At 39.7% G+C, this 16,370-nt stretch overlaps 2 protein-coding genes across 4 annotated transcripts in view; both read left to right on the top strand.

Annotated features, from left to right (window-relative positions):
* The first annotated feature begins 307 nt into the window (after positions 1–307).
* IFI30 (IFI30 lysosomal thiol reductase) lies at positions 308–9,871 on the top strand. Its single transcript, XM_053464090.1, has 7 exons — positions 308–518; positions 4,915–5,109; positions 5,518–5,592; positions 6,036–6,131; positions 6,777–6,929; positions 7,327–7,395; positions 9,748–9,871. Exons 1-7 carry the CDS (start codon positions 402–404, stop codon positions 9,820–9,822), a joined length of 780 nt encoding a protein of 259 aa, XP_053320065.1. The 5' UTR covers positions 308–401; the 3' UTR covers positions 9,823–9,871.
* A 5,530-nt stretch (positions 9,872–15,401) lies between these two features.
* The window catches only part of MPV17L2 (MPV17 mitochondrial inner membrane protein like 2), a 153,242-nt gene continuing 152,273 nt past the window's right edge, over positions 15,402–16,370 (top strand). The window contains exons 1-2 of one of the 3 annotated variants that reach the window (XM_053464108.1): positions 15,402–15,518; positions 15,934–16,190. In XM_053464108.1, the coding sequence (XP_053320083.1) occupies positions 16,004–16,190 (187 nt within the window). In that variant the 5' untranslated portion in view covers positions 15,402–15,518; positions 15,934–16,003. The other 2 variants (XM_053464100.1, XM_053464116.1) reach the window with 2 other exon arrangements.

Raw genomic sequence — 16,370 nt, 5'->3', positions numbered from 1 at the left:
AAACGCATGTTTTGCACAAAATGTAAATCAACTAAGCTTTCTATAATGAAAGGTAATAAAATGGTTCTATTTAGAGGAAAAAAAAGTTAAGGACAGAATAAGAACAGAGACAACACACATCTCTGCCAGGTAGTTCATAGGCAAAGACAACTGAAAATTTATGAAAAAACAACTTTAATGTATTTTTGCGTAACTTCCGTTGGAAAAAATAAAAAATTTCAGGATGGAAAACGCCACCTTTAGACCTTCACTGATGGTTTAGTTATGCAGCGCTGACACTTTTTTTTAGCAGTAGGCTGTCTATTGTGGGAGGACCAGGAAGCAAGCTGAGATTTAAATAAGGGACTTTTTTATTTTGGCGACCTGCTTCTCTGCAGTTTAGTATCCGAAGCGTTTTAACAATGAAGTCTGTACTGTTCTTCTTCTCCCTCTATTTTGTGAACTTTTCATCTCAAGAAATATGTAACTACCCGCCAAGTGAATGGTGCGCTACGCAGGAGATTGCCAGAGCTTGCCAGGTAGGAGAAATCTGTGGTACCGGGAGATTTCATTCTGACTAAATCCTGTCACAAATACATATAGAGATAGTAAATTCGCTGGATTCAAATGCTAATTCAGTTTAGCATAATAGCAAATAAGGAAAGAAAAGATTCAACGCATTGCCGTGCCGTATATTACAGACAGGTTTCCGCGCATGTCCCGTTTTTGAGCAGCTTAAAAACGCATAAAGTTTCGCCGAAAGGAAAAACATTTTATTTCGCTGTTATAAAACAACTACTTATACTATTTTTATACGGATTTTGTTTTCTAACTAGAAATACCCATCGTAACTTACAAACATTATCCATAACAGGTTTATCAATACCCACCATCTTCTTTCCCTTTGATAACAAAGCCGGTCAAATCCGTTCTGGTCATTCTGTGGTTGCTAATTAGAAAATATATAACTCACACAACAAACCTTAGTCTCACACAATAACCGAGTGTTATTCTTCTCACGTATATTGCGTTGTAGTCAGCACATTATATTATTTCTAGAAAGGAGAACGTACCTCCAAGCTGCCCCGTTTTGGGGCACCTAAAATGTATGGGAAAACAACAAAAATCCTGACAGCCGCTTTAGGTCTATAGATAGTGGTTAACCAATTTATATACGGTTAAAAGTTTTGGAATGCTGCGCCTGGCTTCGTTTGCTATGAAATGTCTCCTTATGCCTTTGCTGTTTCATTTGCACTTTCATACTTCCCAACCATAGTGATTCAAGAGCACTGTCCCGCCTTTGTTGGGGCTGTGGAAGCAGATTGTGTCAAACAAAAACAGGACATATCAGGCCCAGAGACATTCAGTGACGTAGAAAAAGAGCTGCTTTGATTGCGTATTACACGGTACCACAGTCTGTGAGGGCACCATGAAGCGGGAGAAGGTTTTCATGTTCACCCAGGAAAATGTGGGAATGTTCAACCTGTCTGTAGCAGGAGATAAGCCACTCTCCTTAAGCCTTACAGCCAGGAAACCTAAGGGTTCACATATTTTAAAAGCAATAATGAGAGTTGTTGGCCTCCCATTGCCACACATGAAAAGGGGGACAGGGAATCACCAGGAGAAATGGATGGAAAGCCTTTTATTTCTCTCCATCACTGGTTGGTTGCTGTGTGTAATTTCTAGATAGTTAAAGCCAAGCATATTTTAATATATTAGGGAATGTAATTTATTTTAATCTATTTAATTTATGAGTGTCATTTATTTCTACTATATTTCATTGGTCAAATATTAAAATACATAGATACATAGAATTTGATAGCACATAAGAACCATTTGGCCCATCTAGTATGCCAAATTGTCCTGATGTTAGGGATTCGAACCCTTTGATCTGGTCCCATAGTGAACATAGCCTTATGTCTATCCTGTGCCTGTATAAATGTCCCTGTATTAGCCTCCCTCACTTCTGCTGCAAGACTTACTTGTATCTTACTACCCTCTCAGTAAAGTAGAACTCTTACATTCCCTCTAAGCCTTTGACCCTCTAAATTTTAGGCTATGAATTCTTGTTTTAACATTGCTCCTCGTTTCAAATAAGCTTCACTACTGTACTTTGTTTAATCCCTTTATGTATTTAAATCTTTAAAAGGAACCCCGCTCTCTCTTCTGTCCTCTGAGCTATACATATTAAGATCCTTTAACCTTTCCTGATAATTTCTTGCCTTGCAAACCACTTACCATTTTTATAGCTCTCTTATGAACTCTCTCCAGTGTGCCAATATACTTCTGGAGACGGGGTCCCCACAACTGTACACTATACTCATAACCATTCTTCTAATTTACCTAAGTCATTTGCCATTTGACTTATCGATAAACAAGGGAAAAATGTGCTTAAAGGGACACTCCAGCTATCATATGCACTTTAACCCCTTCATGACAACGCCCGTACATGTACGGGCTCACGATGCAATCCAGTGCTGTCAAATACCGGCATCACTGCGATTGGCGGCTTTGCAGCATCCACGGAAGACTCACAAGGGAGGCTGGCCGTGGATCATGGGAGGAAACCCCTCCCCCGGAAAAAAAAAATAAAAATAAATAAATAATAATAATAAAAATATATATATATATATATATATATATATATATATATATACAAAAAAAAGCAAAATATTTCAACAAACACATGCATGGGAGGTATCGCTGTACTCAGGAGATGTTACTGAACACATATTGAGGTTTTGTTTGAGAAAGAAGAAAATTATATCTAAACAGCAACACTGAAAAAGAGCCTTTGTCCCAAAGTGTACTACGAAAAAGAAACAGTCTTGTCATTAAGGGGTTAATATATGCAATAATTTAATACATGATTAATGTATGGTTAATCTGCAGGACACTGTAATGGTTGGTATGGTGATAAAATTATTTATAATATTGTTTGCGCCTGAAGAGCATTCAAGATGTGACATCTAAGTGTATTAGAAACTGATTCGTTCCATGTCACTCATTAGACACAATTTGAAAAACCAAAACAGGTGCGCTAGTCACTCGCATGGAGTACTCATTACATCTGTGGGAAAGGTTGTGCAGTTCTGTCCTAGCCAGCACAATTCCATTACAATGAATCACTAAGCTGGACAAAGAATCCTCAGCCTTGTCTTGCGACAGAATTTGGCAAGATGTCAGGTGGTATTTTGGTGATTTTAACATTAAGGAAGTCATTGAATATATAGTACATTCACAATCATTGCCAAATCAGTTTATGAGTAGAGATTTAACCATCTAATCCACAAAAAAATCCCCTCAACTTTGTTGCGCCATGTAGTAAATTAGTATATGAAACCCTATGCAGACTAACAGAGCTACACTATAAATTTCAGGGGACGTGCCTATTGGGGCTGCAAGCAAAAAAAGGTCACTTGTTGCCCTTCCCCTCCTCCGCGTACATGAACACACACTCTTAGAGCTGCTTCTGCAGGGTCAAGTAAAACAACGTTTTGGTGACCCCACTACATTGGACTGGCCAGGGGAGTGATTGCCCTCCTGCCCCTAGTGACTGAGATGTTGCTTATCACCCCCTGCACAACCTATTTACATCAATTTACATGATCACATGACTTCCAGGTGATCACTAGCTAGGCAAGGCCTAGGAGAGTGTGAAAGAAGTGATACATTCTAAGCAACATTTCCTTGAGACATAAATGCTACTGCTACTCTTCTGGCAAATTTCAGGGCTGGTTCTAGGGTTTTGAATACTTGCTATGCTTTTAAGAAGAACCTGAACGCAAAAATATAATATTTTATGAGATGGCAGCACGCTGCATCAAAGCCAAGGCACACATAACATTCATCTGCTTAAAAGGTCAGCACATTTGCAAAAAAAAAGAACAAATAAAAATGTATTTGTAAGAGTATTTTTAAGTTTGAATAGTTATTCTTGTAAATATACCCTATTTACTAATAACACAGACATGGAAAACAAAATGACTCAAGTGTCAAATTAACATCAGGCACACAGCTGCAGCATTTGGAGATTTACACAGAATGAGGAAGTGGTTACAAGAGGGGGTAAAACTACCCTACTGTGATTAATAAAAATACAAAAAAAGTCAAAGCTGCTCTCATGTAGATGAAAACGACTGCAAAGTTAGGATTTGGAAGTTGAGGTCACCTTGCATGTTGTCAAATATTACACCAAATTATATAATATATATAGATATATATATATATATAATTCCTGCCCTTTTTTAACTTTTGTGACCATATTATGTATTTTTGTGTTTATATTGATTTGAATTAATTTGGTAAAATCTATTATTAAAACATTTTTGTTTAACATTAATAAAAAAGGTCTCACAACATGTCCTTTCCTCTGCAGTAACCTGGCACTTACACCTCAAACAATCTGTGTTCATTGACTGTAGTTGTACATGTTGTACTTGGTTTGTCCTGTCATCGGTAAACTCTTGTCCTTCTGTATGTCCATATTTAAAATTACCTAATTTTCATGTCTCTTTTCATGCAACATGTGTGATCCACCTACTACTTGGTGTTGATAAGTTCAGGAGACATGGTACCTGGACAGATATGGCTAAACATAGCCCATAGAGCAAGACCGGCTGAATGGAGCAATAATATTGCTGGTTTAAGCAAACACTATAATCTGTGGAATATCCTTTGTCGTTTGTTGAATTGAGAGAGAGAAAGAAAAAGATAGTGGTCCAAGGTACTCATGCTTGGGGCAGGGAGGGCGGTAAGCTGCCCCTTCCACAACTGCCAGACCCCCAATAAATGGTTCTTACAATGATAAACTCCTTTGAGTTGAGCAATTAGGAATACAACAAACCAAGTTTACATCAGATGTATATTTCAATATAGGCGTCCTACTATAGAACTGTTAATGGTAAATTGCTTAACATATTGTGCAATTTACAGGTTGAAAATCAGTGCTTGGAATTCTACGCCCGTGTCAGCAACAAGAAGTTCTCTGATCCCGCCGTTCAGGTGGAGTTGTATTATGAAAGCCTGTGTGGAGGTTGTCGGAATTTTATTGTCACTCAACTCTTTCCAACATGGTTAATGCTAAACAACATCATGAATGTGACACTGGTGCCTTATGGGAATGCAATGGTATGATTCAATTTCAACCACTATAATAAGCACAATAAAGCAGATAAAGGGAAGAAGGTTATGAGCATGGGAGAATTAGGGGTTAGGAAATTATATGAACTATTAAACCAGGATTCTGGAATGTATAGGAAGAGAATAACAATAGAACAGGATGTCTGGGTGTCTAGATGGGGGTGTAGAGTAGGTGAAGAGGATGCTTAGTTTGTAGACAAGGCTATTTTTTAGAGGATGTATTATCACGTGTTATGCTATGTAGCAGTCTTCTGATTATGTGTATAAAGCAATACATATAAACAATAACAGTATTAATAATAATATTTAATAAGAGTTTGTATACGTTAACACAATAAAGCCCATAACAGCTTGAAAGCATTACTTTGAAAATGTGTATGTTTATTTGATTTGTAGGAGAAAAACAACAGTGGAAAATGGGAGTTTGAGTGTCAGCACGGACCAGAAGAATGTGTTGGAAATATGATGGAGGTTTGAAGAATGAGAGCACATTTTTGGAACTGAAAATGTGGCTGCCTTAAATGATAATATTGTATTTACCATGTTTGCAATGCATTAGGCTGACTTGGGTCTAAGCTTCCTGCTCCTGCATGAAACCATGATCCTATAATATATTATATTATCATGTCATAGAAGACTGTTTACGTGGAGGCACTGGTTGTTTTACCCAACATGTCCTTAAGAACAAGCTGTGGTAAAGTTAATTAAATACAATAAAACATGAAGCATCATTAACTTGGTAGTCAAAACCATTTCTGAAAAAGAGAAAAATAATGCAGGTCTGAGTCTGTAATACTGTAACTTAAGATCAGGTCTCAAAATGCCCCATAGCTGTTTGAAAAATAGGGAGTTATACTGGCATTGTGTTTCTATCATTGCAAACATCAACAAAAAAGCTTTGTCTATCTTAACAGGCCTGTCTCATGTACTATCTTGGGAATCTGGATGATTATTTTCTAGTAATATTCTGTATGGAATCTTCCAACAATGTGACAATGGCTTTGGATGCGGTAAGTTAAATAAGATTTATATTGTCAAATATTGGTGTCTAAAGGAATTAAATATTTTGTAACTGTCAACTGTACTTGAAAATTCCTATAAATATTTGTAACTCATATGTATCCATCAGGTGCCCATTCCAACTTTAGTTTCCCATAGTCATTAAAGGCACCACGTTGATGAATGATGGAATTAAATTAATACAAGGTTAGGGATCAGTAATATCAGTATCAACCCTAGGATGCAACTTATTCAGTCTAGACAACTTATTCTAAATTCAGTTTCTATTAACTCCCAAGTATTTCACATCAGTATGTTAATCATCAGGGGCTGATTACATTGGAAATTATCTTTAGCTGTTTTACCTAATGTCATTCAATGATATATAATTATAATATTGTTGAACAATGTTTTTTCAACAGGTTATATTTCACGTTGCAGTTTTCATTTCATTAACCCTTTCAGTGCTAGCCACTGGCAAGGCAAAAGGGACAATTAAAACAGCTTTTCTAAGTGTGACGGGGCTACTGTCAGCTCCTAAGCTGATCAGCAGATACCCTCCCATAGGAAGTCTGCATATTTAACTACACGCAGGATATAATAGCTTGCCACTGCAAAACTCTAAACAATTGTGTTCCCTTTTCATTTGCATATAGTGTCTTAGTATTTATGAACCAAGTCTATCAAGCAAAAAAGTTGTAGAGTGTGTTAACAGTGACTTGGGAAATAAGCTGATGCACCAGAATGCCTTACGAACAGAAGCTCTAAATCCCCCACACAAATATGTGCCTTGGATTGTCATCAATGGGGTAAGTGAAAACACATGGTTAGTATTCAACACTTTAAAATTAATTTCCGTTCCTAGAATACAAAATTACTGTTACTGTGGATATATTATAGCTCTTCCTTTAAAGGGAATCCATGGTCATCAGACCTCACCAATTCAGGTCTTACAATGATCAGTATTTCAGGAGCTTTCCATGTTCTAGCATGCAGCAACACCATGTCTTCTGTGCATGTGTATCTGTCTTGGCATATGACTTCACATTTGACCTTACGTTTCATATCATATAAGGAGAAGTGTTTAAGCAGCCCTGCAACTCTGAGAGTGGTTGACAAAGCCCAAGTGGGGGTGAAATGGCTGCTTGTCAATACTGGTTACGCTACCCCCTCCCTATATGCTCATACTATTTTTCTCCACTTTAGAAACACTCTGATGACCTCCAAAGCCGTGCGCAGTCAGCACTGTTCAACCTTATCTGTGAAACATACACAGTAAGTACATTTGTAGCTTCAATAAACAAAAGTAGGTAAATTTTGACAGCAATGGATTTAAAAATAACATAATTCTTAAAAACAGTTCAATATTAACACAATTACTTATTACTCAAATACAATTACAGTGATGTAAGTACTGACAAAAACTGGCCCCCTATGTTGTTTGGGAATATCGTAGAGGTTCTATCAATAGTAGCCTTGATATTATCTTGCTTATAACCTCTTTCCCCAAATCTTGAGGCATATACCGTATTTGCCCGAATATAGGCCGCACTTTATAAAGACTTAAAGTGGGGGTGCAGCCTATATTCTGGGTCTAGCGCAGGCAGCAGGGTTAGGATACAGATCCTCTGCATCGGTGCAGTCACTGGGGCATACTGTTGAACACGGTCTAACAACTCTTGATACGCCTGTTCCAGTTCCCATTCTTGTGTGACCAACTAATCCAGGTCAGCCCACAGCTCGGGCACGTATAGGATATCCTCCGCCCTTCGCTCCTGGAGGTCTTCCCTCTGACGCTCCGATGCACGAAGTCAGGATCCTTTTCTATGCTTTCAAATAGTAATCCCGGGCCGCCGAAGCCATAGCTGTCACGACCAAGGTACGAGCTGTGGATCCGCGCTGCAGAAAAGGCGCCTCCTAGTGGAGAGAGGACGCTCTGCCACCAGGGCAATGGAGATGCGGGCCGTTCACCACAGAGAGCAATGTAAAGGGTGAAACTCAGGACCATAAAATAAAAAAATAATAATAATAGTATCCGAGGGATCAGGCAATAGAGTAGTCGGGGTCACAAGCAAAGGTCAGGACAGGCAGCAAAACAACGAAGGTACCGGAAAGATAAAGCAGGATACAAACGCTAGTGAAGGCAAAAAGGCACTATCACAGGCAAGGGTGTAGTGCCAAATGAGGGTTTAAATATCCCTCCAACAATACAGATCCTCCTACCCTCCTAATTAGGGGGAGGAGGAAAAATGTTCCCGTGATCTCTGACAGCCTGGGAAGGTCTGCGCGATGGACGCCTCCCGGCTGCAGCGGAAGTTGTGTACGAGAAGCGCGTAGAGCTCTACACGCTGCCCGGTGACTCTACGCGGTGACCGGGGACTCAGAAGCTCCGGTAAGTTTGGAGGAGGGAGGGGGAGGGAGTGTTAAATGGGGAGCATAAGGCATTTCTGGAGGCAGAGTGCTCTGTGAAATGCCGTTTAACCCCCTTAATGCCACTCTGCCTCCAGAAATGCCTTTTAACCCTCTATACGCCACTCTGCCTCCTGAAATGCCTTATACCTCCCTATATGCCACTCTGCCCCATAATATGCCTTTTAACCCCCTAAATGCCAGAGTGGCATATAGGGGTATTAGGCAATTCTGGAGGCAGAGTGGCACGTAGGGGGTCAAAGGCATATCATGGGGCACAGGGGCATATAGGGGGTATAAGGCATTTCTGTGGCAGAGTGGCAAGCCAGGGGGCAGATGTGCATAACTGGGGGGCTGGTTGGAAAAAAAGGAAATAAAAACAAAATATTTTTCTCAATCATAGCATTTATTAAAAACAAATTGTTCACATAGTTTACATGAATTAACATTTACTGGTAAAACTTTTTTCCTATAGGGTCGTCTTATATTCAGGCTTTTTCTTTTTTTTATATATATAAATTAATATTCAGATGTTGGGGGGTCGTCTTATAATCAAGCAAATGTGGTAATCAAGGTCCCAACCTCCACTATCTATTATTGGCCAAAATCAGTTTCAAGGTTTGGCCAGGGTAAATGTATGTAGTCCCTTAAGGTTAGAAAAATAACCCTTACGGGTGATAAAAGTTAGCATACTGTTTCAGTATATATACTACTGATATGATGAATGTGATCATTAAAAAATATATATATATATAAGTAAAAACATTGTTAAAGTGTGGTATGTGTATTTTGTAATTTTTAACTGTAACTTTCTCCAGTCCATATCTAGCTCATGATGAAGAGGGCCAGAGACAAAGGCAATGCTCCTTAGCATTGCCTTTGTGTATTGAAGAGCTCCTTTGGAGCCAGATTTGAATGGGCCATGTGTGTATCCATGTGCGGCATTTCATATCCAGCCGCAGGTGTACTTCTGCACTTGTGATCGGTTAAAAAAACAAAAACGAATCACATGCGCGAAAATACTCCTGATGGCCTGAAGCTGTTCTGTCCAGTTTCCGGGCAGCCAGCATCAGTCATGCCTCTGCTGGACCCGGGGTGGGGGGTCGGGGTGCAGTGCTAGAGGCGTTCATAATGTAGGACCTAAATTTAAAATATGCATAGCTCACAGTACTATGAACCTGCAGTAAATGTATATTCATAACTCTTCTCTTGAACCAGGGACCCAAACCAGATGCCTGCTCACAGAAGAAAGAAGAGATTCCATCCAAAAGCGACTTGCTGTGTTTAAACTAAAAATGTTTAGTTACAGTTTAATGTTCGTATTAAAGAAGTATTAATTCAATTATGATAGCTTTTAATGACAAAGTATCTGGTCTAGCCTGTTGCTTTACATTTATGGGTTTTTATGTATGTTGCAAAGTAAAAAAAAGGCAAAAGCATATTAGGGATTGTATGCAGAAATATGAAGTTAAGGACACAATGCATGTCAGTTTTTTCAATTCCTAACTATGGTTTACATGAACTCTCTCATTTGCATATGCTCACAACTTTAAACACAACTTTGAGAACAGCACAGGGTATGAAATGAATGTTTTTTTTTTTTTTTGTTTGTTTTTGAAGCCCGAGGTGCGTGCTCCTTTGGTGCCGCATTCTGTGCTCCGAAGAGGCAGCAGAAGCCCAATACGAAACTGGGTCCCCACAAGGGGAACCCAGACAAATTCCTCCCCCCCCATGGGAGGGTCGGATCTTGGGACTCTCCCCGAAGGGTGAGACCCCATTGCCTGAGTGATCCACCTCCGTACAGCTGTTTGCATCTTGTTACATAAGTAAAAGGTAGAAATAGCTCCTACAACAGATTCTGCATACTTACGGTGAGCAAAAATGTGACACTAGTCATACTGAGTACCACCCAAATATTGGCACTTGTTCTCAAATTCTTTAGGATACATATTTCAGACACTTTAAAATTCCCTTTCTGTGTATACCACTAACATTGCTACCACTTAACATATCTTTCTCTAATGTTTCAAAGTTCTAAATAATTTTCATCTTCCTATCATAAAAGAGGACTTGACATATAGCTTACCTAAATTGTCATTAAATAATATTATCTACAATTTTTGATTTGTGTTTTGCAATCAATGGAAATATATTCCCCTCCATCATTAAAGTATGGAAAACATACATATTACAAAAGCTGTGTAGTTGAAGAAATATACCCAAAGTACCGTATTTGCTCGATTATAAGACAAGGTTTTTTTCAGAGCAAATGCTCTGAAAAATACCCCTCGTCTTATAATCGGGGTCGTCTTATAATCAGACCTCAAAGTCTGACTATGAGACGACTAAGATCCAGATCCCCCGCAGCTGCAGGGGATCTGGATCCTCCTGTCTCAACCCCCCCGCCCCACTTAGCGGTACTTCAGAGTCCCCGGTGTGCAGCTGGGGCAGCGTGTAGATGTCTACGCGATTCGCGTAGACAACTTCCGCTGCAGCCGGAAGGAGGTGTGGCTAGCAGCGGGGGTTGTCATATAGGGTTAAAAGGCATATCATGGGGCACAGTGGCATTAAGAGGGTTAAAAGGCATATCATGGGGCACAGTGGCATATAGGGTTAAAAGGCATATCATGGGGCACAGTGGCATTTAGAGGGTTAAAAGGCATATCATGGGGCACAGTGGCATATAGGGGGTATAAGGCATTTCTGGGGCAGATGTGCATAACTGGGGGCAGGTTGGAAAATAGAAGGAAATAAAACCAAAATATTTTTCTCAATCATAGCTTTTATTAAAAAAATAGTTTCAATGAATTAACATTTACTGGTAAAACCTTTTTCCTTTGGGGTCGTCTTATATTCAGGCTTTTTCTTTTTTTCCTAATATTAAGATTTTGGGGGTCGTCTTATAATCAGGGTCGTCTTAGAATCGAGCAAATACGGTACATTTACTGAATTTCCTCCACTAATTACTAAAACGCACAAATATATATATTATACACTGCCGCAAAGCTCATTTTCCATATCATACTGTAATGACATTATCCAAAGCCAGGGGTTTCCAAACGTTACATTACGAGGGCCACTGCATTGTATGTATAGATCGAATGAGAACCACACTGAAACATAGAGATCAATAAACACATGCACACCTTTGCGTGTAAAGATCAAATAAGAACCACATAGAAATGTAGAGGTCAACTGAGTAACACATGCAAACCCTGCATTGCGGGTGTAGATTAAATGAGAACCACATACAAACATAGAGATCAGCAGAATAATTTGCAAACCATTGTGGGTATAGATCAAACTACATGGAAACAGCTCGACTGAATGTGCAAACCTTGCATCATGGGTATAGATCAAATGAGAACCACATAAAAACAGAGATCCACTGAATAACTCTTCATTGCTGGATAAAAAAATAATAATTGAAGCAATTGAGAACTACATGGGAACAGAGTTCAACTGCGTTACACATGCAAACCCTGCATTGTATTTGTAGATCAGCCTAGAAACATACAAATTAACAACAATGCCTCTTTTATAAATAAATATCTTAACAAGACCAATATTTAAAAAAAAAAAAAAAAAATTATGAACGTATAAGTGTTTGGTGTTGGAGTGGCTGTGTGTGTATGTATGTGTAAGTACGGTGTACTTATGGATGTATTTATGTGCATAGCGTTGCCCCCACCCATAATCACACCATCCTAATTTATTTGTCATGTCCTCCAACAACATATTCATATCGCCCACCATAATCATAATATTCCTCTCCACCATCATTCCCATCCCCTAACCTTATTACCCCATATTGCACCAAAATCATTCCCTCCTTCTTTACACCCAGCATTATTTCCCCTTCAGTCTGCCTGCAGGTCTGCTGTGCGTTCTTGCTCTGAGTATCTGCCTGTCAGTGCCACTCCGGATATGATGTTATATCCTTTTCAACACTGATGGGCAGATGCGCAATGCATGGCAGATCTGTGCCTCAATCGGCCATAGCCACACAAATTTCTGATGGCTGGCCCCTAGTAAGGTGCCCTACTGATGGCAGCTTACGTTATGTTGGTGTTTCACATGAGAGATCATGAAATGGCAGGTGGGAGTGGCTGCTGGTGGTCAGACTGTCGTGATGTCATACATAGGGAAGGGCTTTGGAGGAATGACAGGACTCGTTTTAATAAACCTTTTAACAGTTTTTATAGGATGGAGCATTTAGGGGAAAAACAAAATTACTTAAAGCTCTCTGTACATGATGCAGAACCAATCTGGGGATCTTTTAAAAGAGTTAAACCCCTAATTGCCAGAGTGCCATAAGGGGGTATAAGGCATTTCTGGAGGCAGAGTGGCATATAGGGGGTATAAGGCATATTTTAACCCCCTATATGCCAGAGTGGTATATAGGGGTATGAGGCATTTCTGAAGGCAGAGTGCCATATATGGGTATAAGGCATATAAGGGGTTAAAAGGCATATCATGGGGCAGAGCGGCATATACAAGGGTATAAGGCATATCAGGGAGGCAGAGTGTCATGTAGGGGGGTATAAGGCATTTCTGGGGGCAGATGTGCATAACTGGTGGGGGTTGGCAAATAAAAGCAAAAAAACACAAACATTTTTAATAAATATGAAAAAAATAGTTTGCATGAATTAATAAAGACAGAATATCGTAAAGAATAATGTGATCACTGTTTTGTTTCACTGAATAAAATGGAACTTTTTAATCTAAAACTTTGAAGTAGCAAATGTTTTTATTCCAAAATCAAAGGAGGGAGGCTAACATTAGCCTTTTTTAATTAAAAAAAATCTGCTGTTGTGGACAACTCTTCGAATGATGCTCAGCCAGCATTATGGTGGACACCTGGTTGGCTGAGAATCATAGGAATTTTAGTTCACAGTTTAGCAACGATAAACACATGCACAAAACACAACCAGACGCTCACCACACACATACGCACTAACATACCCCCACACTAACTTACAGATACACACCCACCCACATACATACTGTAAAACAAACATACGCTAAAAAAAAGATTTTGGTCCTTTCATTAAAAAAAAGAACCAGGACTGAAGGGGTTAAAACATTGCCCGGTCCTTTAGGGGTTAATGTTGTTAGGCCTCTTTGGTGAAGGTATGGAACAGCTCAAATTCACGCCTTTCTCGCTGGGATATCACAGCTGAAAACGTTAGTGGTGACTTAACCCCTTCGTTCCCCTATAGACGTACCGGGACGTCCAAAAAACGCCCACAAAGAAACCCCTATGGACGTCCCGGTACGTCCAGCCCTTTGCGCAGCGTCAGGGACACATCCCTGCCGCTGCACGGGAGACCAGGCTGTCGTTTGACAGCCTGGACTCCCCACTGACAGCAGAAGCCGGCTTTGCCGGCTTTCTGCTGTCCGATCGCCTGTAACAGCTTCCGGCATGAAAGCCGGTAAGCTGTTACCGGTAAACTGCCCGATCGCGCGATCGCGCAGTTTCAAACGCGCGATCGGGCATTCCCTTCCGGGTTGCGTCACTGCTGACGTAACCCGGAAGGTCATCGGAGGACAGGATATCCCCTGCGGGGATATCCTGCCCTCCGATGAGGCACAGAGACGCTACGATCTCTATGCAGGTCTGTGAGGACCTGCATAGAGATCACAGTGTGATCGGTGCAGGGGGATCGCGGGGAGGGGAGTGAGAAACCATCTCTCTCACTCCCCCTCCCGTCCTGAAACGGAAAAGCTGAAAAAAAAAAAAAAGTTAATTCATTTAAAAAATAATATTAAATAAATCATTAAAATAATAATATAAATAATACAAAAAAAATGTATAATGTGAGCTGTGATGTCACTGTGACATCACTGGCATGTTCAGGAGGTCCCTAGGAGGACCTCTTACCATTACTGTGTAAAAAAAAATTAAAAAATACAAAAAAATGTAAAAAATTAAAATAAAATTAAAAAAAATATATAAAAAAAAGATAATAAAAAAAATTCTTAAAAAAACCTTACATCCCATTGCCCTAGCATAACATCTAGCCAGTATAACCCTCCTGCCCCCGTTCACAACCCCCAAACCGGTTAAGCCATAGGCATAAAAATTATACACAATTGTACACCTAATAGTATGCTCCCTGGTGCTGGGAAAGTCTGGAAAATCTATATAAATTAGGTATTTCTGAAATCAGGACACCTGAATTAATAAACTTGGAGGGGATTTTCCATCACTTTACCTAATTTTGTGAGGATTCAGAGGGAAAATGTAAAAAAAATTAGTTTCTTTTTCTAATCTTCGCTAGTTTTTACTAAATTTCTCATTCTAAATTTTCAGCTAATCATCCAACTATGGTATCAAACGAAAGCTCTATCTCTCCTTGAAAAAACAATATATAGTTTACATGGGTACACTATTCACAGGAACAGAGAATAATCGCTAAACCGACATACCCCAAAAATGGCAAAATTGCTCTGGGCTTTGAGGTACCAAAAACCCCTGGGATCGAAGGGGTTAATGAAGAATAGCTCTACCTCCTGAAAATTAATAATCTTCATAAAGGCCACCATTAAAAACATTTCGTTTCCACAATTAGCAATCCAGGACGGGCTTTATATTTGATGAGGCGTATAATGTAATAAAATTTATATTTAATTATATTAAACCACGTGTATAATATACCGGCAATTTGCACAGACAAGACAACAAGAGTAAACTGTTTTGCAGTCTGAGGATCATAACATCATATTTCTGTGCCCGCATACGTCATCAATTCGATGCGCGACCTTTCTAAATGCGGAAGTTAAATTAAATAAGGGGACATTACGTTTCGAGAGAAAAAAAAGAGGAAAAAAATATTTTAAAAAATCTCCCTGCCAGACTAAGACTCCGTGTGGGACGTTAGGATTTATTTTGTATGTTGCTGGTTCTCCTTGCCTCCCGAGAGCTCTGTGCCCTCAAGTAAGATGCCGGGATTTTTCTGCGACTCGTCACTTCCGGAGCACGCCAGGTAAGGGCAACAGTGCCTACAATTCAGGAAGTTAGAGAAAGCTACCCACATGGGTGTTTACCCACTTGCAAAGGTACTGTAGGGGCTGCGCGTTATGACAGGGATATGATTAAGACCTAATGCAGCCAGTCTCTCCCCTGTACTATTGGAAAAAAGTTTTGTTTTTGCGATTGAGGGGGTATTATTGTTCTTTAATGGCAGTGGCTCGTACTTCAAGGTTAGAGTCTTTACGAATATTTGTTTATTCTTTCCGATTGTGAAACCAATACAACTGCTATCAATAAGTGCATCAGTGGCAAAAACACAGCTTTTCTTCTCATGGTTGGATAATTTTTGTAATTGTAGATGCAGAGTCTTTCCACAAAATAAATTCTGTATATTATGTATGTAATTCTACCTTTTCTCCCTACAACAGGTCACCTTGTAGTCTCAAGGTTCCAGGTCCATGTATAAGTGTCTTCAGCAGTCTATAAAACTTGGGCAGGATGCTTCCCCAGGGTAGGATGCTGCTGGCTCGTTTTAACGGGTATTGGAAACCGCTCTTCAAAGGTCGTTACCTGATAATTACTAACACTGTTAGTTGTGGTGTGCTGCTTGGGGCTGGGGATATCATTCAGCAGACAAGGGAGGTGAGGAGAGAGCCTGCTAAGAAGAGAGACTGGCTAAGGACAAGTAAGTATTCAGGAGAGAACTCGTCATATACAGATTGGTAGTTTTATTTTGGTAACAAATTGCACTACTAAATCTACTTCTGGTGAGAAAAGCACTGCAACTGTGTAGTAAGACACATTCTGACATTTGAGTGGTAAAAAGAGACACTTTGCTGTTGGAGGCATGAGGCAGAGCCTTAAT

This window comes from Spea bombifrons, chromosome 1, assembly GCF_027358695.1.
Source record: "Spea bombifrons isolate aSpeBom1 chromosome 1, aSpeBom1.2.pri, whole genome shotgun sequence".
In the NCBI taxonomy this organism is placed as follows: domain Eukaryota; kingdom Metazoa; phylum Chordata; class Amphibia; order Anura; family Pelobatidae; genus Spea; species Spea bombifrons.
Note: the sequence above shows the minus strand (reverse complement) of the source record. Positions and strands in the feature narration are given on the sequence as shown.

What these genes read in the sequence shown, in the direction of transcription:
- IFI30 (XM_053464090.1), top strand. Translation starts at nt 402, where the DNA reads ATGAAGTCTGTACTGTTCTTCTTCTCCCTCTATTTTGTGAACTTTTCA. An exon ending in TGCCTTATGGGAATGCAATG is followed by an intron (nt 5,110 to 5,517) that starts GTATGATTCAAT and finishes TTTGATTTGTAG; the next exon opens with GAGAAAAACAACAGTGGAAA. An exon ending in TGACAATGGCTTTGGATGCG is followed by an intron (nt 6,132 to 6,776) that starts GTAAGTTAAATA and finishes ATTTGCATATAG; the next exon opens with TGTCTTAGTATTTATGAACC.